This window comes from Pseudorasbora parva, chromosome 6 (assembly GCF_024679245.1).
Source record: "Pseudorasbora parva isolate DD20220531a chromosome 6, ASM2467924v1, whole genome shotgun sequence".
NCBI classification, from domain to species: Eukaryota; Metazoa; Chordata; class Actinopteri; order Cypriniformes; family Gobionidae; genus Pseudorasbora; species Pseudorasbora parva.
In genome coordinates this window covers 35,974,773-35,999,040 of record NC_090177.1, presented here as the reverse complement: position 1 = coordinate 35,999,040, position 24,268 = coordinate 35,974,773, and the positions used below count along the sequence as shown (strand labels likewise).

The following is a 24,268-nucleotide window of genomic DNA, read 5'->3' as shown; positions in this document are numbered from 1 at the left end:
TATGCAGAAAAACTCACACTCCCATGACTCCTCTGGATCATCCAAATGGTCATTGGCAAACTTAAGACGGGCCTGGACATTTGCTGGTTTTAAGCAGGGGAACCTTTCGTGCCATGCATAATTGCAAACCATGACGTCTTACCAACAGTAACCTTGGAAATGGTGAACAAATAGAACGAACGACAGACAGTCAGACAGACAGATGAACAGACAGACAATATGACAGACAAATGAACAGATGGAGAGAACGAGAGACAGACAGATGAACAGACAGACAGACAGACAAAGAGACAGACAGACAGATGAACAGACAGACAGAATGACAGACAGATGAACAGACAGACAGAACGACAGACAGACAGACAAAGAGACAGACAGACAAACAGATGAACAGACAGACAGAAGGACAGACAGATGAAGAGACAGACAGAATGACAGAGATGAACAGATGGAGAGAACAACAGACAGATGAACAGACAGACAGAAGGACAGACAGATGAAGAGACAGACAGAATGACAGACAGATGAACAGACAGACAGAAGGACAGACAGATGAAGAGACAGACAGAATGACAGAGATGAACAGATGGAGAGAACAACAGACAGACAAGATGAAAAGACAGACAAAATGACACAGATGAACAGAAGAAGAGAACAACAGACAGACAGACAGATGAACAGACGGACAGAATGAACAATACATAAACAGACATCTAGACAGATTAAACTGTCTTTTAAACTGTATGAATAAAACACTTGCTGTAGTTCAATAAAATGATGTCACAGGCTCCTAACAGTTCATTATCTGTCCACTCACATGAATTCAACACATCAGAGAGTGTTTTTCAAATGCTTCTCACCTCGCATCATCTATACGGTTAAATTGAAAAGATCATTTATCTTTTTTTTTCTCCATTTGAAATTTAAAAGCAAAACCTTCAGTAACCTACATTTTTGAAAAATAATGCGGATAAACAGATTACACAGTAAAAAAAACAAACTAAAAGTTAATCATAAGTGTCATTTCAGTCTCTCTTTCTGACATTGGCTTAGGGATGGGTATGACCTTGATTACCGCAAAAAATAGCAGACCCCTGCCAGAGCGAGAGAGAGAGAGAGAGAGAGAGAGAGAGGAGAGAGAGAGAGAGAGCGAGAGAGAGAGAGAGAGAGAGAGAGAGAGAGAGAGAGAGAGAGAGAGAGAGAGAGAGAGAGAGAGAGAGAGAGAGAGACAGAGAGAGATGAACTCCAGACCTCTGTCCTGAGAGCATCAGAGCAGTTCAGTACACATCTATTCTAACTCCAGCACACACAACTAAAGTCACACAGACTCCATTTCACTGTGTGGTGTGTGTTAACTCAAGGTCAGCGAACTAACCCGGCACTGAAGCATCTGTGATTGTCTGTCACTCAGCACTGCTGTACAAAGTGCTGACCGGGCCGAGCGAACCTCAAATTGCTGACCGAAAATGAAAAAAACATGTTTTTCATCCCAACAAGCGTGATGCATCATTTCCCATCTATCTACAATATTTCAGACAAGGAGATCGCTCAGAGCTGCCACTGGTGAACGCAACCCGCACAGGGATTTGCCTGCTGTGAGTTTTGATCACTCAGAGGACTAAAGACTCCTGAGATGAGTCGCAACTTAAAAGAGCAAAAAGCCCAATTACCATGGAGGGATGCATCATGGGAGTGCAGTCTGTGCTTTCAGGTGAAAAACAGGACAGAAAAAAGGGATAGGGCATCATGGGGTTTGCCGTGCTTCACAAACACGTTAATTAAAAGGGATAAGGCTGTGATTTAACAATACCGCAGGGCACAAACACCAACATATACACTATACATTCAAATGATCAGAAAATACAAAAACCTCAACCAGCAAAAATAATAAGCCTTTGTTTAGCCTTAGCCTCATCCTAGTATATTTGATATTTAATACACAGATGGACAAATTCAATTTTACAGACAGTGAACGATCTAGTGAATGCAGCAGTGCTTTTTTATTTGTATTAATTAGATACTATTATCATATTTATTAAGCTTTTATTTAAGTTTTCATTTTAATTTAAGTTTAAATTGTAGTAATTTTGTGATTTTATATTTGTATTGGGGTTATCTTTCTATTTAGCATTACTTTACTTCTACTAAAGTTTTACATCAATTAAGTGTTTTTAACTGAAATATATTTTATTTGAGTTAGTTGCCAAGACAACATTTCTCCTTTATATATATATATATATATATATATATATATATATATATATATATATATATATATATATATATATATATATATATATTTATATATATATATATATATATATATATATATATATATATATATATATATATATATATGCATGTGCGTGCATTTATATATACATAATAATTATATACAGTACACACACATATATTATGTAAACACAAAATTTTATTTTGGATGTGGTTAATCGTTTGACATCACTAAAAGCATATAAAAATGTTTAGGTATAACCTGTTAACTCATTAACTAAGTTACCTTACCAAGTATATACAGTGGAAAACTATTTCAAAAGCCTTGTTTTTATTTGACTGTACATTTTACTGTTAATAGTTTAAAACATATGAATACTATATTTAAAGCCGCACTTGGCTACTTTTGCTCTCGGGGTCCCCCTACAGTTGGGAAAAAATAATGTCCTCAACTACTGTCGTAAGAGCTGTCATCCCATGTGTCATCCTACAACAGGGGATGCCATCGCGCGTGCATTTGTTGACATAACAACCCTGATAGCCCTGAACTAGTGATGCGTGGCTCGTCTCATAACCCGCAGACCACGTATGTCTATTTAATGGTCGCGGGTGCGCGGTGGGTTGTAAAAATATATACAGTGGTGCGGAGCGGGCCAAATAACTTCATAAAAGCGTCCCCGCGGGTCGGTGCAGCACTAATAGTTCCCCCGAACACTGCAAGAGGAGTTCAGAGTTCTTCTGGCGTTGCGTGTGAAATGTCTTCATCCCAGGTAACGTTACAGTCAGTGGCATGTTTCAGCATGTCATATGAATATAATTTCATGGGTTTTATTTTTTTCAAACGCCAAATAATCACGATGCTCACGTTTACAAGCCAGCGTCATTATAGTAGTCTATTGGTTACCGTTTTACAGAATCTATATGATACTTCAGTTCAATGTTTGAGTGGTAGCTCACCGTAACAAGCAGGACAGCATCGGTCGGGCACGCCTCCTTCAGCTCACGCCGATGAGCAAACGCTGGTCACATGTTGATCCTCGTCCTGCCTTTAATCCCAGCACTTTTTCATTTGCTCTTATTGCTTTCCTCCAACAAAACCTTTTCTTTCTTATGTGTCTGTGCTGCTTCGGACATGACTATATTATCCGACGAACAAAGTTGGGCTCGCACGTCCGAATTTAAGGAAGTGTGGGTGGTGGTGGAAGTGACGTATATGCCGTAAAGCAGTCGAATTTTGTAGTTATTTTTTTTCTCGGGTTACTACCCGAAACCCGAAGTTTAAAAGTACGATTAAAAACGATACAGACCCCATCAGGCTATGGCAGATGTGTCATTCAACCTATTGTAAGTCGATTTATCATCACAAGAGTCTTAAAAAATATATTATGAAGGTTGAAAAGTTACCTAGTGCTGCTTTAACAAGACATTATGTGTACTTTAATGTTAATATTTTGTCAAAATTATATAAGACATTAAACAACTTCTATTTAAAAGGATAAAAATGATAACCCAGACAGACAGATGTCTTAATGGACCTTGCTTTGTGCACTGGCACTGTACACTCAATCATGTTGAAACAGGAAGGGGCCATCCCCAAACTGTTGGGGAAGCATGAAATTGTCCAAAATGTCTTAGTATGCTGAAGCATTAAGGGGCTAAGCTCAACCCCTAAAAAAACAACCCAACCTCCACCAAACTTTACACTTGGCACAATGCAGTCAGGCAAGTACCAAGTACGCTGACCCCGCTCTGTGATTTTATGTGGCCTAACACTTCATGGCTGAGTTGCTGTTGTTTCCAATTGCTTCCACTTTGTTATAACACCACTAACAGTTGACTGTGGAATATTTAGTAGTGAGGAAATTTCACAAATGGACTTATTGCACAGGTGGCAACCTATCACGGTACCACGCTTCAATTCACTGAGCTCCTGAGAGACCCATTTTTTCACAGATGTTTATAGAAGCGTTTGCATGCTGAAGTGCTTTTTATACTATTTTATACACCTAATACTTTTGGCAATTATAGTGTGGATGGATGGATGGATGGATGGACTTACATTTGTATTTCTCCTCCAGGTGACCCTTACAAAGGGAGAGGAGACCAATCTTCATCGACAGAACTCGAATTTTCCCACTGCGACCCCTGTGGCATAAAAAAAAAAAAATTGTGGATTAAGAGAAAATAGGCAGCAATAAGCACATGACAATAATATACATCTGCCCAATATTGATTAGAGGATAAGTTTCTTTAGTGTTTATTTAGTATAACACAGTGCATTGAAGCACTGACGTTCGGAGCTTGAAGGTTTCTGCAATAGCACAGCACATCAATCAGCTCTGAGCTCTAGGCAAGCCTTCAGCAAAATTAGGGGATTTATTTGTTTCCTACTTGATTTACAATAGAAATGCACTAGTATAAAAATATTCAGAATAGTGAAGCATCTTTAATTTGACAACTGCATTCACACATAAGGAAATGTCATTGAGCAGCCAGAGACATCTTGAACTTATTTTGATGCAAGTCTGATGTTATGTAGTTATATAAGTCTTAGTATATTTTCAAATCAAAACATATGTTTTCAAAACCCCCCGAATAGCTGGGCAACATGAAGAAACGCTGCATGTTAGTGCCATACGTACGTATCATAGACATTGAGGAGCCAGTTGAGACACATGTCCACACACAGTGGGACGTTGACCAGGTCTTTGTGTTCCTGCTCCAGTCCGTCATAGACAGACGTCAGACAGTTGATGACCTCAGGAACCGTCAGCTGCTGTGAGTTTACCGTCAACTTGTGCTGTTGGAACATGGACTGAGCCACACTCAGATCCAGCAGATCCACTGACAGAGAGAGAAAGACAGACGTTAGTCTTCGTGGTATCAAAATCCTTCAGAACTGGACTGGGCGATAATGTTTAAACCTATAACAATAAACAGTATCATATTTGATATGTACACTTTTAATGATCAACAAGAACAAAACTTGGCCCTTCCAAAACATGAATTCTGTTCTTCTTTAACCATTCTTTGGTAGAGCGACTTGTGTGCTTGGGTTCGTTGTCTTGCTGCATGACCCACTTTCTCTTGAGCTTTAGTTCACTTTAATTCACTGGAATAATTAAGAATTTATTGCTCCATCTATGAGGGCAATTCTAACTTTACCTGTGTGGTATCTTTACCCGTATTCCACCTCACTAGCAGCAAAAGTGTTTGGCACTACAATTTGAACACAATAAGCACTTGCAATACAATTATAATGAACACTGTACTTATTTTTGATGTAAGTACATAGTAGTTAAGGACATCTAATATAAAGTGGGACCATAAAATGAAAGCTTTTCTGAAATAGTCAGTCAGATTTAAATGTTCTAAGAGATTTTGACTTTCTAACTCTCACTCAGTAGAGCGTTCTGCCATTTCTGGGGTATAAGAAGAGAAAGCTCTGTCCTTCATAGAACATAAAGACAAGATTTGGAGGCTCAGAAAAAGAAACAGAGGACATATTTTAAAAACATGTAATTAAATAGTAATTAAAGTAATTAAAAACACATTAAAGGGCAGCTTTTTCTACCAAGTGACAACATTCATAAACAGCAACATTTATTTAAATTTAAAAGAAATGTCATTTGAGTACTTCAATAAACAGTTCCGGCATCATTTTAAAATCGCTTTAGTTTTGAATTGACTTATTAGCCTGGATGCCAGCCGAACGTAGCCCCGCCCACACATTTTTAAGGTCGGGCGGTTTGGTCTGGCCTCGCTCCATAGAGGAGTAATTATCTCCAAACAGAAACTGTGCGGACCAATGAAATCATCAGGGTGGGCTTTAGACGATGACGGACAGATGATAAACAGTAACGTAATCATGCACGTCATCAAAGGGGCTTGTTATATTTTATATTTTAATTATATTTTTTCGAATCCTAAACGGAGAGCTTGTTTGTGTATGCATTCACCTTCATAATTTCTCTCAGAAATGATGATCATGTTGGGTAAGTACTCTGTGTATCATTAAATTATTAAATTTTTTTACAACACCGGCAGATATCGTGTATTCCAGGCTGATTTCAGCGTGTGTGCAGACAGGGTTGCCAAGTTTTTACAACAAAATCGGCCAACTACTAGCCCTAAACAATAGATTCTCGGGGGGTTCTCTGGGGGAATATGGCGTTTGGGGGGGTAAAATGTTTTGTTATTTTGGCTCACTCATGGGTCTATATATCACATAATAGTCGCTTCAACCCGCGGACATAAAAAACAACCCGCAGGGGAAAAAATGCGGATTTGGCAACACAGTGCAGTTGAGCTCTGTTGACATTTGACAAAGCGTCTTTTCGTTGCTCTGATTGGTTGTAGGTTTGTCCAATTGATGTCTTTCCTGGTTCGGTTGAAACACGCCCCATAATCACAGCCCAATGGAGCAGCAGACTCATATTCTGACTAGAATTCAGTATGATCACGTCAGGCTTGGACATTATAGCAATGAACTAAACTTCCTCGCTCTACTGAAGTTTAAATCTCAAATCGCTCTCATTACATAAGACAAGATAAGGTTGTGAATAGGGTTGCCACTGTTACACAAAAGTTATAACTGCAGTGGACACCGGATTGTTATTATTAGGACTGTCATGATTCCTCAATTGAATTCAAGAAGGCTGTTTAAAAAAAATCCAATTTACCCATGTCAAGAAATCAGAAACATAGACGAGAATAAACATACAGACGACAATCCATGACCGCTTTCTAAGGCTGTATGATGTATTAAAGCCATTCTATAGTATAGTGCTATTGCAAATTCCCTGCGTGTTTAAAGGGGTAATACATTTAGAAATCATCTTTCCCTTGAGCTTTTGATATATAAAAGATCATGGTAATATAAGAATATATTACTGAAATGCTGGAAAGTATTTACAAGAATAAGCTTTCATCACCGCTCAAAAGAGAAAGAGAAGAAAAATACGTAAATATTGAATGTTGAATATTGAAATTCATTGGACTGACCACGTGAGCAGTGTGCCCAGGTGCACAGGATCACAAAACTCACTCCTCCTGAATAAATCGGCATCCGAATGCACGAGTTTGCAAATTCACGCAAATTTATTTTTACGGACATCAGCATGAGAAACAATTACTGACCGAACAGGGCTTATGCCAACACAGGACAGTACATCAATATGTTTCTAAACATTTCATTGTGATTTCAAAGTAAAAGTTTAAACCCTGGTTCTGAGTTTGTCCACGTGTTCTTGTTAAAGAGCGTACAGTGGCTGTAGCATTTCTAGCGTAAAAAAGTTGCTAAATATTAAAGATTAAGAAAAAATTTGAATTAAATGTTGTCTGGCCAATGTTAAATGGATTTCATCTGCTGTAAAGTTCAACAAAATCAGAACCAGGCAAAATGTCTCGTTAAAGGGGTGGTAAAACACAAATTCACTTTTCTAACTTTAGCTAGTGTGTAATGTTGCCGTTTGAGCATAAACAACGTCTGCAAAGTTACAATACTCGAAGTTTAAAGCAAAGGGAGATATTTGCTTGTAAAGAAACACATTTCTAAGGACTACAGCAAACAGCCGGTAGGGAACTACAGCCTTTTCCTCCAGACTCCTGACATCAGCAGGTTCAATATTAACATAAACCCCTCCTCCGAGAATATTAAATAAAGGGGGCGAGACCATTTTGCAATGCAGACGAAACGCTGTTATTTTCATCCGGATTGTAGGTCCACTTTGTTCAGCCTTCCTAGGGACGGGGAGTTAGGTATCAATGGTTAAAATTTAAATCTCGCTCTCTGTGCTGCACATTTTATGGAGGAATTAACAGTCTGCAATTAACAGAGTTCACAATCAAAAAATGTCACATATATCAGGAGAAGTGGATGATCTTAGGTTGTAAATCCAGCATGCCTCATCTCCGTCAGTGTTAACATATAATGTATATATAATATAAACATATACCGATGGTGTGGACGCCCACAGCCCGTGATAACTTTAACGATCAACTAACGCATTCATTTTCGACCCCGTTCCCTCACGTAATGTCACATTACACATATCAGTTGAAGTGGATGATCTTGTGTTGTAAATCTAGCAGGCTCCGACTCTCTGACAGTGTTGAAAACATGTAATGGATGCGCCCCGCCCACAGCCCGTGATAACTTACTGATCTAAAAACATGTCAACTAGGTGGTTAGCGAATCAGAACACAGCTGGGCCAGCTAACCAATCTGAGCCCATTGTGTATTTTTGAGGGACCGGCTTCATAGAATCCGGAAACCATCTGACCGTTTTTACAAGGAGAGACAGAGCAGTGTACAATTAAGGTCAAATGTATGAAAAATAATGCACTTTTTAAAAAATGAAGCATGAACACGTGTTACAGTGCACCCCACAAGCACAATCAGGCCTTCGAAAGAATGTGTTTTACCACCCCTTTAACGCAATCACCTCGATTAACATGGAGGTTTTATTGGTTGTCTCTTCATTGCGTTACGCTCAGTTAGGACGTGTGTCAGCATCTCAAACATTAACGCTATTCATCTTTGATGGAGCGATGGATGTCATATTCCCTGCTTACAATGTTTAATTAGACCCATTAACAACTCAAAAACCAAACACACACATATGCAAATGATGATGACATACATACACACACACACACACACACACACACACACCTAACGATTCTCTTTGTGCTGTTAATTGGGCCTCTCTGAGTTAATTTAGCCAATGGAGTGAGACGATTCAACGATGCAGCTCTAATCTTTCCACACACACCACACACACATGCACACACACACTTACAGCAGAGGGCTTTCTGTAGCCGGCGGATCTTCATAGCCGTCCTGTATGCAGAGAACCGCACATTGTTGAGGTCAGCTAAAGGGAAACAGAAGAGAAAGCACAAGAAAAGTGAACACATGCAAGTATGATAATGCAAAGGCTCAACTGAACTGCTTGTGAACTCAGTTCTTTGTGTGAAAAAAGACTCACAGATTAATTGTTCTTAAGAGTCCTGTTATATTCAACGATTCGTCTAAAAAAACACTGTGACATGTAAAACTCATAAATGGCGGAACATCTGACATACACAAACGCAATTTGACAACACCGTTATAAACAGCATATTTAATTAAATATTTTACAACAAAAAGGACATTTAACTTCATCCTTATAAAGGTGTGTGTTAATGAGCGTGTTTACAAGTACGATCTGACACCGGTTAAGGTTAATAAGTCAAAAGAATTGTAAAGGTCAAACATGACAAGTTGAACCGTTCTTATTAGGAAAAGGTCAATACAGCGAGATGTTTGTCTTATGTCAATTTTTACTGCTTCGAGTTCTTGTCTTGTGCACACATCAAATTTGACATCTGACTGCAAAATAATTTGCTATTAAAATTTCAACACGGTTTCCTAGTGTCTAGCTTTGTTGTACATGTAAACACACTCCGTGATAGTGTGCACTAGCATTAGTAGCGTAGATTTAACAATGAGGTTTGATGACCTAGCCTGACACAACATTTTTCAAACCCAAAAATGTGTAATGTGTATTGAATTCCTGTCTTCTTTTAGATTAATGATATATGCAAAATGCTAAACTAAAACTATTAAAAATTGTCATCCTAATAATGAAATTAAATTAAATGTATGTGTATATATATATATATATATATATATATATATATATATATATATATATATATATATATATATATATATATATATATTACTGTATATAAAAGAATAAATTAAAAAAAAAGATGTTAAAATGTGTGTGTGTATGTGTGTGTGTGTGTATATATATATATACCATGGTCTGTTTTAATACTTGATTCTGATTGGCTGGAAGGTGTGCAGTAAAATCGTTTAATGCACAGGTAGTTCCAGTCATATTGATTACAGTTCGAAATTAATCCGCCACTATAAACACTGGTAACCATAGTAACACAGTTACGCTTGCAAACAGAGTGACAGTGGCAGCTGGCAGTATCAACCACAGATATGTCTATACATGTAACGTTCCATATCTATGGCAAAATTAAGTGACATAAGACATGAGGTGACACACAGAAGCCAATGGCACGTCACCATGCACAGATAATGTACATATCTATGATGCGCGTAGTGGCACATGCGGTCTTCATTGTCATGTCACTGACATTATCGTGACTGACACTGACGACACTTGCATGACACCGAGTTGCGGAACATGTCGCCGTGTGAAGTGCGTTTTTTACAGTCTATGATGGTCGTGACCCCTACACTGACAGACTCGAGCACCTATACTGACGTGACACAAAATCCTAAATAAATAGCCTAATTTTGTTGTATTTTAGATGTCAATAAAAGGCATAAATGTCAGTAATATATTTTTTAAACATGTTATTTGTGTCACGTCTGTATTTGATTGGCATGTACCACTGAATGTTTTGTAATAGCCTACATCCCCTATTCTAGGAAAAACACGAAATAAATCGGGTCACTACGACTACAAATAAGGCATTAACAGTCGCGTCCGTTACTGTAAAACTTTATTTTTGCGTGACATACTGACATTAGCCATTAGCCCTATAGGCTACTGACATTGCGACATCTGAGATCTAAGTTAGAACCTCAACAAGCAAGCGAAACATAATTTCACCTAAGCCTAATAAACCTGAAAAACTCCATGTCTAATTTCACGAAAACAATCACCAAAAACGAAATTTCCAACTTGTTTTATTTTTTTATGTTTTATTAGCCTATTACTTAATTTAATGCATTAAATGTAGGCTAATGTGTAGTAGCCTATGTGGTTAAAAACGGGGGTTTATTTCACACTGGGCATGATGATTCGTTCAAATAAAGATTGCCTTGTCACTGCAGTGTTGCCTGTCATTCATAAATAATTTTAATAAATCCATATAATAATCATTAAGTTATGTTTGCTATGCTTAAGCAACGAGGGGATCTTCAGACTGACAAGAGATCGTGAACGCATCTCTCTCTCTCTCTCTCTCTCTCTCTCTCTCTCTCTCTCTCTCTCTCTCTCTCTCTGATCTTTCTCCTTCAGTTCTCTGTCTCTAGTAATAATGCATTTAAATAAATGTGTTAATTTGTTCATATAAAAACATTTTGATGGCTCTACTTTATTTAAAGCGATGGTGTGCTGGAACTAACGAGACGTAAGAACAACCGTCTTTTTAACCTGTCTCTTAAAAAGCATCAGTTACAGCTTTAACTTGTTTTTAACTTGGCAAATAACCATGGTATAAGCAGGATAATCCACGGCTAGCCATGCATTAAATGATTTTAATGCACAACCTAGAGGCCGCTTCGCGTCGGGCGGTTCTTCGCCTCTACGCGGTGCATTAAAATCCTTTAATGCATGGCTAGCCGTGGATTACCCCTTACATATACTACTGTATATAAAAAACAATACAAAAAAAAAAAAAAAACGATTTCCTTATATTTTATGCATTACGAACACAAAAGTGACCCATCTGGTTTGGTGTCATGATTGTGTCCTCTCAGAATAACTCTCCTTGTGTTCAAGTGTGTGTGTGTGGACTCTAGAGGTTTCCTGCCTCACAGAGACAGAAAACACCGACACACACCTGCACTGACAGTGGGTCTCTGCGGACACTTACTGTCCAGTATTTATTCATCTGTGTGTTTTGGTGAGACTTGTTGAGCTGCTCTCAGTGAGTCTCTCAGACCTATTGGACTGTGTGTGTGTGTGTGTGTGTGTGTGTGTGTGTGTGTGTGTGTGTGTGTGTGTGTGTGTGTGTGTGTGTGTGTGTGTTTGTGTTACTTACAAAGAGAATGATACAGCTCGGTCATCTTGGGATGGTCCCAGCATGTCGTCTGAGTCTGATGACTGCAGAAGAGAACAGGGAGGGAGAATTGGACTCTGACACCCATACAACTTACACCGTCTGTTGTTATTATGTGTGTGTTTGTGAGAGACGCTATCTTGGACATAAAAAAGGTTTGAGGGGGTGAGCGACTGAGCTGAATGAGATAGAACTAAAGAAGAATAGCGGCAGAATCAAAGGGATGAGATACAATCTAGAGCAGAAATGGAGGAAGAGGTATACGTGTCTTAAATCAGCTCTGGCTGTGGCTGGGTGTGTGTGTGTGGGGTGGGGGGTGCAGACTCGATTTTTTTGTGCTATCTATTTCATTAGGTTCAGGTCAGATGTGACCAGACAGATCCATCCAGAGCCCTGGAGAAGCGTCCAGTCCACTGACCTCACTAACACAGCTGCCATTACATGCTCACTTCTTCTCTCTGTGTCTGTCACATGCGTACAAATCGAATCAACGGGTAGAAGGGCAATCAGCACGGATATCAACAGGATTTAGCCAATCAGAAGTGATCTGTAATTGGTCAGGTTCACTAGGTCTCAATAATAATACTGCTCCTCTTTCTCAACTTAAAGGAATACCTCACAGCTGGCTTTCAATAAAAGTTGGCTGCCTATATAAGTAAAAAAACACTTTACACTTACTCCTCCCAATGACATCCGCAAAAATTACAGAAGATGAGACGTGTTGCAAAAAGTAGATGCAAATCGAACAGAGTTCGGATCCTTTTGCGCAATTCGCTCTTTCATCGCATATCAGAATGAAAAGGCATTTATTTTCAATAAAAATGAAGATAATATTCAAAAAGTGGAAATAAATTAGATAGACTACCATGAATGGATGTAGTAATCAGTTTAATAAAGTCTAAATAGTCTTTTGCTATTTTTGGACCAAAATGTATTTCCGATGCTTCAAGAGATTCTAACTAACTAACTGATGTCACATATGGACTACTGTGATTATGTTTTTATTCCCTTTCTGGACATGGACAGTATAGTGTGCATACACTTAGATACACTCTCAGACTAAATCTAAAATATCTTAAACTGTGTTCTGAAGATGAACGGAGGCCTTACGGGTGAGGAACGACATTAGGGTGAGTCATTAATGACATCAATTTCATTTTTGGGTGAACTAACTCTTTAATGACATTCTTAATCTGTAGGGTTTAATATGGAGTTGGCCCACACCACAAGGTCTAGGAGTGTGTTTATTGGGATTTTTTGACCATTCTTCTAGAAGCGCATTTGTGAGGTCAGGCACTGATGTTGGACGAGAAGGCCTGGCTCTCAGTCTCCGCTCTAATTCATCCCAAAGGTGATCTATCGGGTTGAGGTCAGGACTCTGTGCAGGCTTGAATGAGCTGCTCGGCCATGAAAACCCATTCTATGAAGCTCTCTACACACTGCTCTTGAGCTAATCTGAAGGCCACATGAAGTTTGGAGGTCTGTAGCTTTTGACTCTGCAGAAAGTTTGGCAATTTCTGCGCACTGTGCACCTCAGCATGCGCTGACCCCGCTCTGTGATTTTACGTGGCCTACCACTTCGTGGCTGAGTTGCTGTTGTTCCCAATTGCTTCCACTTATTTATAGTGAGGAAATTTCACCAATGGACCAATCACAGTACCACGCTTGAAGTCACTGACCTCCTGTGGCCATGGAAGTGATTTTAAAGGGTGTCCTGATACTTGTTGCAATGTAGTGTATATTTCTACATTTGTTTGTGCTTGGATGGCATGAGGTGGGAGTAAATTATGAACATTTAGATTTTTGGGTATTTTGACAAAATAATAAATAAATTGACAATCAACAATTGAAAAGCTTATGCTGAATAATGTTGTTATAGTCTTGAGTTCAACACCAGAGTTGCTTCTCTCACACACTGCCGAGCAAACAAGACTGTGTCTCACTGAGTTCCTGTTTACGAGAGACAGACAGAGAGAGGCAGATGCTGGGACAGAGGCTGTCAGCAGGTGTTGAGTGAATCTCATCATCTCATTCACAGGTTGATGAGAGGTCTTCTCCGCTCCGCTGGCTTCACCAAACGGCTCAAGCGGTCTCAGACTGTCTGTCTCAGCCAGACCCAGCAGACAGAACACTTGGGACAAGTGCAGCTCTAAATAGAGCCTGATGGGCGATCAGGGTTCAGCTTTCCTGACGCATGCATGGAGCCAGGTGATGGCGGATGATGGCTATGTCACATAAATTGATTTTCAGCCACGAGGATCAGTGTACAGGGCTGTCTGGAGGGCTGAGCTTTGGACAGTAATTCAGCTGGTTACTGCACACGGGTGAAATAAGCAGCTTCACCACTGCCCAAAACTACAGTGAGATGCCTCACGCCTAAACAGCTGTTACTGTGGTATACTAACTGTTATAGAACCCTACAAGAGACTGATTTGAGACACTTATTGGTCACTCATCACCAGTGTTGTGCAAGTTACTTCCAAACTGTAATATATTATAGATTACTTATTACTGCTATTTAAAAGTAATTCATTACATTACAATATTACTGTCTCAGAATTGTAATGCGTTACATTACTCCTGTATTACTTTTGAGTTACTTTCACCAAAATAACTTCAGAAGTAGCTCTTAACATTCTCAAATGTAGAAGGCGATATGATGAAGAATAATGACATGGGCCATCCAGGCTAACAATAGAGAATTGGCAAAAAAGTGAATGCTCAAGACCATGCAAGAAATCATGACGATCCAACTCTGTTATATTATTTTAGAGGTAAAGTGATTATCTGGCAATAACTGGGAATAGCTTCTGTTCATAGACACAACAGAACTGTGTAAACTAAGTTATGACAATATGCGCATATGTTCTTTTCTTATTGTTGCAACATATCTGCGAGATAGTTATTTCGGTTTTAGAAAAAGGTTGTATTTGACTGCATGCATTTGACTAGCCTACGTTCTTGTCCTTATCTCTGATAAACTAAGCAATACGCATCCATCTCGCGAATGTACAGTAGAGATGTGATGGTGGGGACATTTTCCCACCGGTTATTCATAGTGTGATGACATCACCGGTATCTGGGCTTTTAAATCACTATTCTATCTAACCGAAAGGAACATGCGCACTGCCGCTTGGTCATTAATAACGGGAGCGGATGCAAAGCGAGTGCTTTCAAAGAATTCCTGTAAAAGTTAAGCTTCCATATGAACTGAAACGCGCCAGTGCGCGCTCACCGTGAATGACAGCTCGTTAATGCGCGCTCTGTGCGGCCAAGCAGATTTTAGTTTCGGTTTAAAATTAGCCTATTATTCTTAATGAAATACACAGCACAATGACAAACCCACTTTAATAGGCGCTTTTACATTTCACTTTGAAATCTTCCGCGATCATCTGTCAGCTCAAGATCACAAGTTCACATCATGCAGCAGACACCTTCCGTTTTTATTTGAACGGTCTGTTCTCTAACTGAACTAAATGACTGTATTACTATAAAAAATCTAAACGACAGTGTCACGGTGTGCAGTAGTCTTATTCTGTCATCTTCACCCAAGTGTTGTTTATAGGCCTATAGTTTGGCTCTGCAGCGCGCGCCTCGTCTCTCGTCCGTTCTTCGACGCGCTCGCCGTTGTGCTATTCTTTGAAACGACAGAGCCTTTAAACCTTCTTTAGCCACTTTTCCACCGGCCAGCGCGAGCACAGAGACTGAAATCATGCCTGCGGCACTTCTGTAAGATCCGCAATAAACACGTACGCCTTCACTGGACTATGTCACACAATATCCAAATGTACACCAGCAAGAGGGAGACGAATTGAAGTATTGAGTTGAAGGAAAATGAAGTAAATCGCTATACAAAAATATATCAGAAGCTGTCATTTAGTATTCAATTACTAACCTGGACACCACACGCGGCTATTGAATGACCACGAACAGGTAATAACTTGCATTTTTCATGCGTTAATGTATCGCTCCTTTTTTTTCCTTTTCCTTTTTCGTTTTATTGTATTTTTTGGGAGGTGGGGGGGGGGGGGGGGGTAACGCAAGCGTTACTGGAAATGTACCGAGTAAAATATTACTGAAAATTGATTAGTAATGCCTTACACTACTGCGTTACATCAAAAAGTAATAAGTTACTGTAATGTATTACTTTTGTAATGCGTTACTCCCAACACTGCTCATCACACACATATCACGCACACCACACATATCGACTTTGGTAACACTTAACAGGTTAGTTCACCCAAAATGTGTTAATATTTCATTAATTCCTCACCCTCATGTCATTCCAAACCTGTAAGAGCTTCGTTCATCTTCAGAACACAGATGAAGATATTTTTGATGAAATCTGAGATCTCTCTGACCCCGCCATAGAAAGCAATGCAATTCTAACATTCAATGGTCAGAAAGGTAGCAAAGACATGGTTAAAATAGTCCATGCGACTCCAGTGGTTCAAACGTAATGTTATGACGCGACGAGAATACTATAAGTGCGCAAAAAGAAATAAAAATAAGGACTTAATTCAACAATATCTTCTCGTCTGTGTCATTCTCCTATGCAGCGCTTTCGAGTTCCTACGGCAAAACGGCAGCTTGCCACTAGCCGACGCTGCTCACGTGAGCACCACGATGCATGCGTGTGATGCTGACAGATAGCCAATGGTGAGCCGCAGTGTTTACACATGTCAACACGAAAAATCATTATTTTGTTTGTTTTTGCGCACGAAAAGTATTATCATCATTTGGACTTTTTTTTAACAATGTCTTTACTACCTTTCTGAACACTGGACAAATTTGCATTGGCGTCTACGTGGGGGCAGAAAGCTCTCTGATCTCATAAAAATATCTTCATTTGTGTTATGAAGATGAACAAAGGTTTTATGGGTTTGACAAAACATGAAGGTGAAGAATTAAAGACAGAATTTTATGTGTGGACGAACTAACCCTTTAAACAGTTAGCATGATGCTAAGCTATCATTGCAATACACTAATGAGAAACTTTCTGGATTATGGATATGTTTTAATGTACATTGTTAGTTAATCTATAAATCTAACTATATAGTTTCTTGAACTTCTCTGAATTGATGATACCATAGTACTCTAAGACGAACCTTGGAATACTGTGTAAATACCATGGCACATGTATAATCACTGCATCTCCATGGTTTAAGTACATCAAAGTACCACAGTATAACTACAGTACATGTGTGTAAGGGGATATACATCTCGTTTCCACCAAGTGCTGCAACGGCTACTTACATTACTGTTCAAAGGTTTGGGGTCAATGAGACACGTTTTTGAAAGAAGTCTCGTATGTGCAATGAGGCTGCATTTATCTGATTAAAAGTCCAGAAAAAACTGTAGAAATACAGTGAAATACTATGGCAATTTAAAAACTGAGGGATAAAAACTGAAAATATTTTAAAATGTAAATTATTTCTGCGAATCAAAGCTGAACTTTCAGCATCATTACTCCAGTCTTCAAAGACACATGATCCTTCAGAAAACATTTGATGATCCATAAACATTTACGCTCATTATTAGTGCTGGGAACAGATGTGGTGCCTCATATTTCTGTGAAAACAGCGATACATTATTTCAGGGTTTATGTATTTTCAGAATGAATAGAGAAAATAGCAAAAGTACAGCATTTATTTGGCAGAGATATCTTTTTTAACATTACAAGTGTCTTTACTGTAATTTTTGAGCAATTTAATATGCTAAACGTTTTACTGATGTCAAAGTAGTGTAAATGTGGAAAGCACTGAAAACAAAAACTAAGAAATAATAACGGTTAGTTATATTCTGCTGTAAACACAGCAGGCACACATTTACAGTAAGGGATGTGAGCTGTGTTTTATTCAGAGCGGTGAGCTGCTTACAGGATTAGTTGCTGCTCTCTCATCTCAGCGCACACACACACGCACACACACCACCACTCTCTCTCTCTCTCTCTCTCTCTCTCTCTGAAGTCCAGGGACCGCATCTCTGAACACATTCTGATGAATAAACATGAACTACTCAACTCATTATATTCACAAAACAGTATTTAGAGTTACAGAAATAAGCTTTTCTAACAAAAATAAGTTGTTGATAAAACACACTTCCTTTACTTTAGCCTCTCTCTGTCACTCTTTACACAGGTCTGACATGTAAGACAGTAAGCTTATAACTCAAAAAATCAGCTTATTGAAATAATCAGTTTTCCCCGTTTACATGCAAACCAGTAAACTGACAATGCAAGTAAACCGCGTTTACATGACTATTAATAAACCAGGTTATTTCCATGTAGTGACGTCAAAAATAATGTCCGTATCTGATTTAAGAGTTTTTCAAATGTTACGTCAGTTGTGATGTTAAATAAAGTGTGCGCCGTGTCAGCGAGAGATTTACGGCTCATATTATCCCTCATGAAGTAACAGATGCAGCGTTTTGACTGAAGCTCTTCGACTTCTGCTGCATGAGAAAAGAACACATCTCTACAATTTTCTGAGTCTTAAACGAGTCTGTGTTTGTGATATATGACCTTATTTCATGTAAAAAGCTAGCTTGCTCTGTCTGGATGCATTTAAATCTGCATTTTTGTTACCTATCACACATGCGCACTTCAATAAGCCGACAGAAAGCAGGTTAATGTGTTTACATGCAGCGCGAAATCAAGGTAAGAGCCTAAAAAACTACCTGTCCTGACCGGTTTATGCTTACGGCATTTATGACCTTACTCCGATAAAAGAAAACGGGTTACCCCGTTTACATGACCATGTTCATTGTCGGCTTATTAGGCATAATCGCTTAATAAAGTGCACATGTAAACGCACCCATTATCATCTCCACTCGACATACTCTAACCTCAGCTCATTCCAAGACACACACACACACACACACACACACACACACACACACACACACACACACACACACACACACACACACACACACACACACACACACACACACACACACACACACACACACACACACACACACACACACACACACACACACACACTTCATCCCTTCGATCTCTACAATTAATGTTTGATTACACGAGTCAGCGTAAAAACTGGTGTGTGTAAGAGAAAGTTTGTGTTTCGGTGGAGAAGAGTCAGTATTTCACTCATGTGAGCCGCATGATTTATGGCTTATATAATGATAATTAATAATGGTAATAATAATAATAATTATAAAAACAACAATAATAAGTATCAGTTCTAAGTCTAGATTAAGGAGCTTTACGCACAATCTGAGATAAATAGGCCTATTTGATGGCTTGTCATGTTATATATTTCATGTAGATGTGATTTGGGTGGTCATTTACATATAGCCAACAACAAATTTCCTAACAACAACATTTTGGCCAGTGATTATGCTGAGTGGCCAGTAACTTTGGAAAACCACTAGCCACAGTGGCTTGTCAGCAAAAAATGTAATGTCAAGCCCTGAAGATAACCCAATGCTAAAAAACCAACAAACATGCCACTGAGAATGGCCATTTATTTTGCTGCAATTCTCTTATTACACAGACATATCAGTCTGCCATGGCCAACAAGCTCCTTCTAGATCGCCCTGCACAATGAGCTTTGACTTCAGAGGGGTCAGGGCTTTCCCTCACAATTACCAGATGCAGAGAGTCAGCGACTTTTAATTAGGAAGGCCAACACGCTTTGCTAATTCCCCTTGCCTCAGAACAGGAAGATCAATGAGCCGAGAGGACACATTGTACGAGAAGCAAACGTTTGTTCTGGAGAGCACCGCTCTAGATGTAAGGGCACGGAGAGCTTTGAGCAGGTTTTGTGGAAACGCAAGAGAGATTCCCACAGGAAATGAAACGATGAAGGGAAAAAAAAGGATCTCTAGTGTATTCATATATGCACAGCCATATGCGGGCTGTCAGAGCCAGAAGTTCAGCCACCGGCCATTCCTCACAGCACACCTGCCGGCCCACACACACAACGCTGCTGTCGTCTGCTTTTACTTCTTTCGCAGGCCCCTTTCATCTCCTTTTCTCCACTACAAAACTCCAGGGTTAAAACATATCGCACTGCTGATCTGGATGACATGGGACAATCTGTTCGGCACAATTCAGCAGCACAGATTAGTGCCTAAGAACTGCAGTTACTGTGCATTTGAATGGTCAACATATACAGTCATGCTCAAACGTTTACACACCCCTTGCGGAATCTGCAAATTGTGAATAATTTCAACAAAATAAGAGGGATCATACAAAATGCATGTTATTTTCTTATGTAGCACTGTCCTGAATAAGATATTTTACATAAAAGATGTTTACATATAGCCCACTAGACAAAAAAAAGAGCTGAATTTATAAAAAATGAGCCTGTTCAAAAGCTTATGAACCCTTGATTCTCATTACTGTGTGTCGTTCACTGATGATCCACGCCGTGTGAGTGTTTTGTGATGGTTTCTCTTGAGTCTTTTCCGGTTCAAACATTCAGTGACGCTCCAGAAGGAAACATGACGCATTAAGAGCCATTTTTTAAATATCTTATTCAGGACGGATAAATCAAAAAATAACATGCATTTTGTATGATCCCAGTTATTTTGATAAAATAATTCACATTTTGCAGATTCTGCTGGAGGTGAGTAGATTTTTGAGCATGACTGTACGATGGCAAATTTTCATAAAGTGTATTACCCTTCTCTCGGTCACTATTATTTTTCCCGTCTTAATTCATGTGCCATTCATCCTCCTCTATTACTGGATGGTTTCCAAGCCGGCCCCATTGTCAGGATGCTGCTGTATGCAACAACCCCTGTCTCTGTCTTTCTCCAACAATGTCTCTCGGGGCTTGATGGGCACTTGAAGGGACAATGTATTCTGGCAAAAGAGCTGTGACTGAGGGAACTGCCTATAATCTGCAGAGACGTTGTGAGATCACGCATGCATTTACTGAACAAATCCGGCTTGCCATGGTGGCTTGGATTTGACTTGTTTTTAAATGACAAATGTAAGTTACAGTGAAAAACCTGATCTCCACTGAGACCCCGGGGTCCTAAATCAGATATATGTATAATGTCAGTATATATAGTACATATATTTAATTATATGATAAAAAGAAATACAATCAAAAATAATAATTCTTATTTGTGCCCCATGCTTGCAAAATCAGTCACAATGAGCAAATTTTCAAAAATGAGTTGTTGTTATTTTCGAGTTAGCAAAGCCATTTTTGAGAAAATTTGAGTTAAAAGTTTTCTGAAGGTCCTAGAAAGCCATACCTTAAAATCCATGATAATAACATCAAATTTAACAAACACCAAATCAAAATACCGATCTATAGGAAAATGTATATTCAACTTTTTTCAGCCATGATACCACAATTGTTTGATTAACATTAAAGGGTTAGTTCACCCAAAATTTGATGTCATTAATGACTCGCCCTAATGTCGTTCCACACCCGTAAGACCTCCGCACGGATCTAATATAATGTCGCACATCAGATATTTTTCCTTAACAGTTAACCAAACGTTCAATTAAGACATAACAGAAAATGTTTGCGTGAAAACTCGCCAAGACAGATATTATGAAATACTGTAATTCTGTGTATATGTGCATATATAAGGCGTCTTTGCGCGTAAGCGTCAGATCTATCAGTCAGAGCGAGTAAAATCAATAATAAAAAAGTTCAATTGTTTACACTGATTCATCGAGAAGAGAGAAAAACTGCAATTTTTCCTGAACAATTTCTGTTGCTTTCCATTTCAAATAAATGGTGTTGTTTTGATTAACTTTATATTCAAAAATGTTTCAAAAAAAATACAATAGCAGCACAATGTTACAATGAAAACTGGAGTAATTATGCTGCAAATTCAGCTTTGATCATAGGAATTAAATTTGATTTTACAATATCAAAAAACATTTTGTACTGTATTTATAATCAAATAAATGCAGTCTTGTTGAGACTTCTTTCAAAAACATCTTTCCGACCCCAAACTTTTGAATGGCAGTGCATCTGTCCTTGTCTTACAGTAATACACAACAATGATTTACTTCTAAAAGTTATGCCGAACTTTGCTAAAGTCAATAGGGAACGCAATGGACTCCACATGAGCCGTACATCAATACTTCACTGGCGTGGGACTAAGTTCAGAAAGCAGATTTCCCACAAAACGTGACAAACCCTGGTGTCAAATAGAGTCGGTTCTGCTCCAACAGCTCTAAAGTGAAAGCAGTCCACACGGAAACAGATGTGTGTGTCCGTCTGAGAGAGCACTTACTTGATGTAGTAGGGCACTTTATTCTGGGACACTGCTCTCTGCCAGGGCAACTGCACTGAAGCTGCGGACACATAATAAAAGACTGATTAGAGTGGAGATCAGGGGTCTGATCATGATGGTGTTGGGAAATGAAGCATTAATTAAGAACATCTCTCTCATATCAGCGGACTCGCACTCTTTTAATTTCTCCCGACACTAAAGCATCGTTCCAGAGGTACACACTTGATGTATACTACACATCTACTCTCTCAGCAGAATTTACAGTACACAACTGCTTTTGAAGCTAATGGCTTGGGATACAGGATGATACAACTTCAAAGGCAAACTCAAGTTGGAATCGCATCAGCATTGCCCAATACACTGAACTCTACGGATCAAGCTGCAGAGCAACTCTCAGCGCAGTCATGGGAAAGGGATGCGAGAGGACACGATTGGACAGAAAGGGGCAAGGCAGATGTTGTAACACCACGTTCAAAGAAAGAATTTGCCACCAACCTTTCGGGGAAAAAAAGGGGAGAAAAAGGTTTGACGAGTCCTTTCTTGGTGGCATGGTGTCGGTGTGAGAGAGAATTTTGTTTTTATGTAGTTATCATTACATCGTGTCGTTTTCATTTAAATTTAACTGGCACATTTCAAAGCCAATTAAAGAAAACATTAAAACTGCTACACTAAAACTAGTGTGTGTGTGTGTGTGTGTGTGTTAATGTCTGCTCTTGACAGTCCACTGAAACAGAAAATAGCGGACAATTAACCTCTGAATTATTAAACACAAAAGCTTCGCCTCAGCTGAGTGCGTTTGTGTGGACTGTGATGTCTGATTTTCCACTGTATCTGACGCTGGCTGCTGCATTTTTCATGGCTGACAGTCATTGTTTGTGCGCAAGTGTAAAATTGTGTCAATTAGAATCAAATTAATTTTAATTAGTTTTGTCCCCTTCAATAAGAGTGAATTGGAAAATGTCTGCGACAACGACACTCATTATATTAACATCCTACACGTGATTACATTGTGAATATTGTATGAACAATGAATATTCAAAAAAAGTAGTAACAATTAAAAAAATTGCTTTAAAAAAAAAGAGAGACCAAAACAGAGAAGGAAGAAATAACAAACTACTGATAAGGAACCTATGGGACTTTTCACATCTTCAAGTAGCATCAGACTTTCCTTCAACAAGCCCCAAGATTTGAAGTATCATTCATGGTGTGGAATGATTATTAAATTTAGGGGCTTGATAAAATTACAAACATTATAAGCAACAACATCTGAAAATACATACAAAATGGGCTGCCAGAGTTTGTTTTGGATTATGGCATTCCCATTTGGCTTCTTCACTAGTTTAAAGGGTTACTTCAGCGATTTAGCATTAAGCTTTGTATCAGGAGACACCCAGCAATGCAAGCACCACTAACTTTTAGCAGTGGTGTGAAGTATTTGAGTAAATGTAATTAGTTACTGTACTTAACTGTCTTTTTGGCTACTTTGTAGTTGTACTGAGCATCAAAGATATTAGCAACTTCTACTCCCTACTTGACAACTTGTTAAAACAAGAAAATGTACTCTTTTCTCCAATACATTAAGTGTTGAGTAATGCAGTTACAGATTACATTTTGCATGGCACCTAACTTTTTCTGCAGCAGTTTGTTTCTGCTACAAAGAAGCAACATCGCCACCTAAAGGCATTGAAGGTACTGTATCTTGTGCTTTTTTTGCTTTTACTTACCCATACATGTCAACGGCTACTTTACGTAAATGCGAGTGCATTAGCAGTAGTAGTGGGAAGTTCGGATCATTTTACTGACTCGGATCTTTGAGTCTCGTTTAGCAAAATGAACGAATCTTTTTTCGAGTCATTTAGTTAATTTCACCAAAATGACATGTTAAATAGCCCAACACATCTGGTACTTATGAAAATGTTGATTACATTTTAAAACTACATAAAAATAAACTATAGGGTACTGCAACCAAAGCCAAATTATAAGA

General features: G+C 38.8%; 1 protein-coding gene across 7 annotated transcripts in view; it reads right to left on the bottom strand.

Annotated features, from left to right (window-relative positions):
* The window catches only part of LOC137078947 (utrophin-like), a 303,830-nt gene that overhangs the window by 59,750 nt on the left and 219,812 nt on the right, over positions 1 to 24,268 (bottom strand). For all 7 annotated transcript variants that reach the window (XM_067446798.1, XM_067446802.1, XM_067446800.1 and 4 more), the window contains 5 exons: positions 22,285 to 22,345; positions 12,031 to 12,092; positions 9,036 to 9,110; positions 4,875 to 5,076; positions 4,292 to 4,377 (listed from right to left, as the gene is read on the bottom strand). In XM_067446798.1, coding sequence (XP_067302899.1) covers positions 4,292 to 4,377; positions 4,875 to 5,076; positions 9,036 to 9,110; positions 12,031 to 12,092; positions 22,285 to 22,345 — 486 coding nt within the window. The remainder of the gene's footprint in view (positions 1 to 4,291; positions 4,378 to 4,874; positions 5,077 to 9,035; positions 9,111 to 12,030; positions 12,093 to 22,284; positions 22,346 to 24,268) is intronic.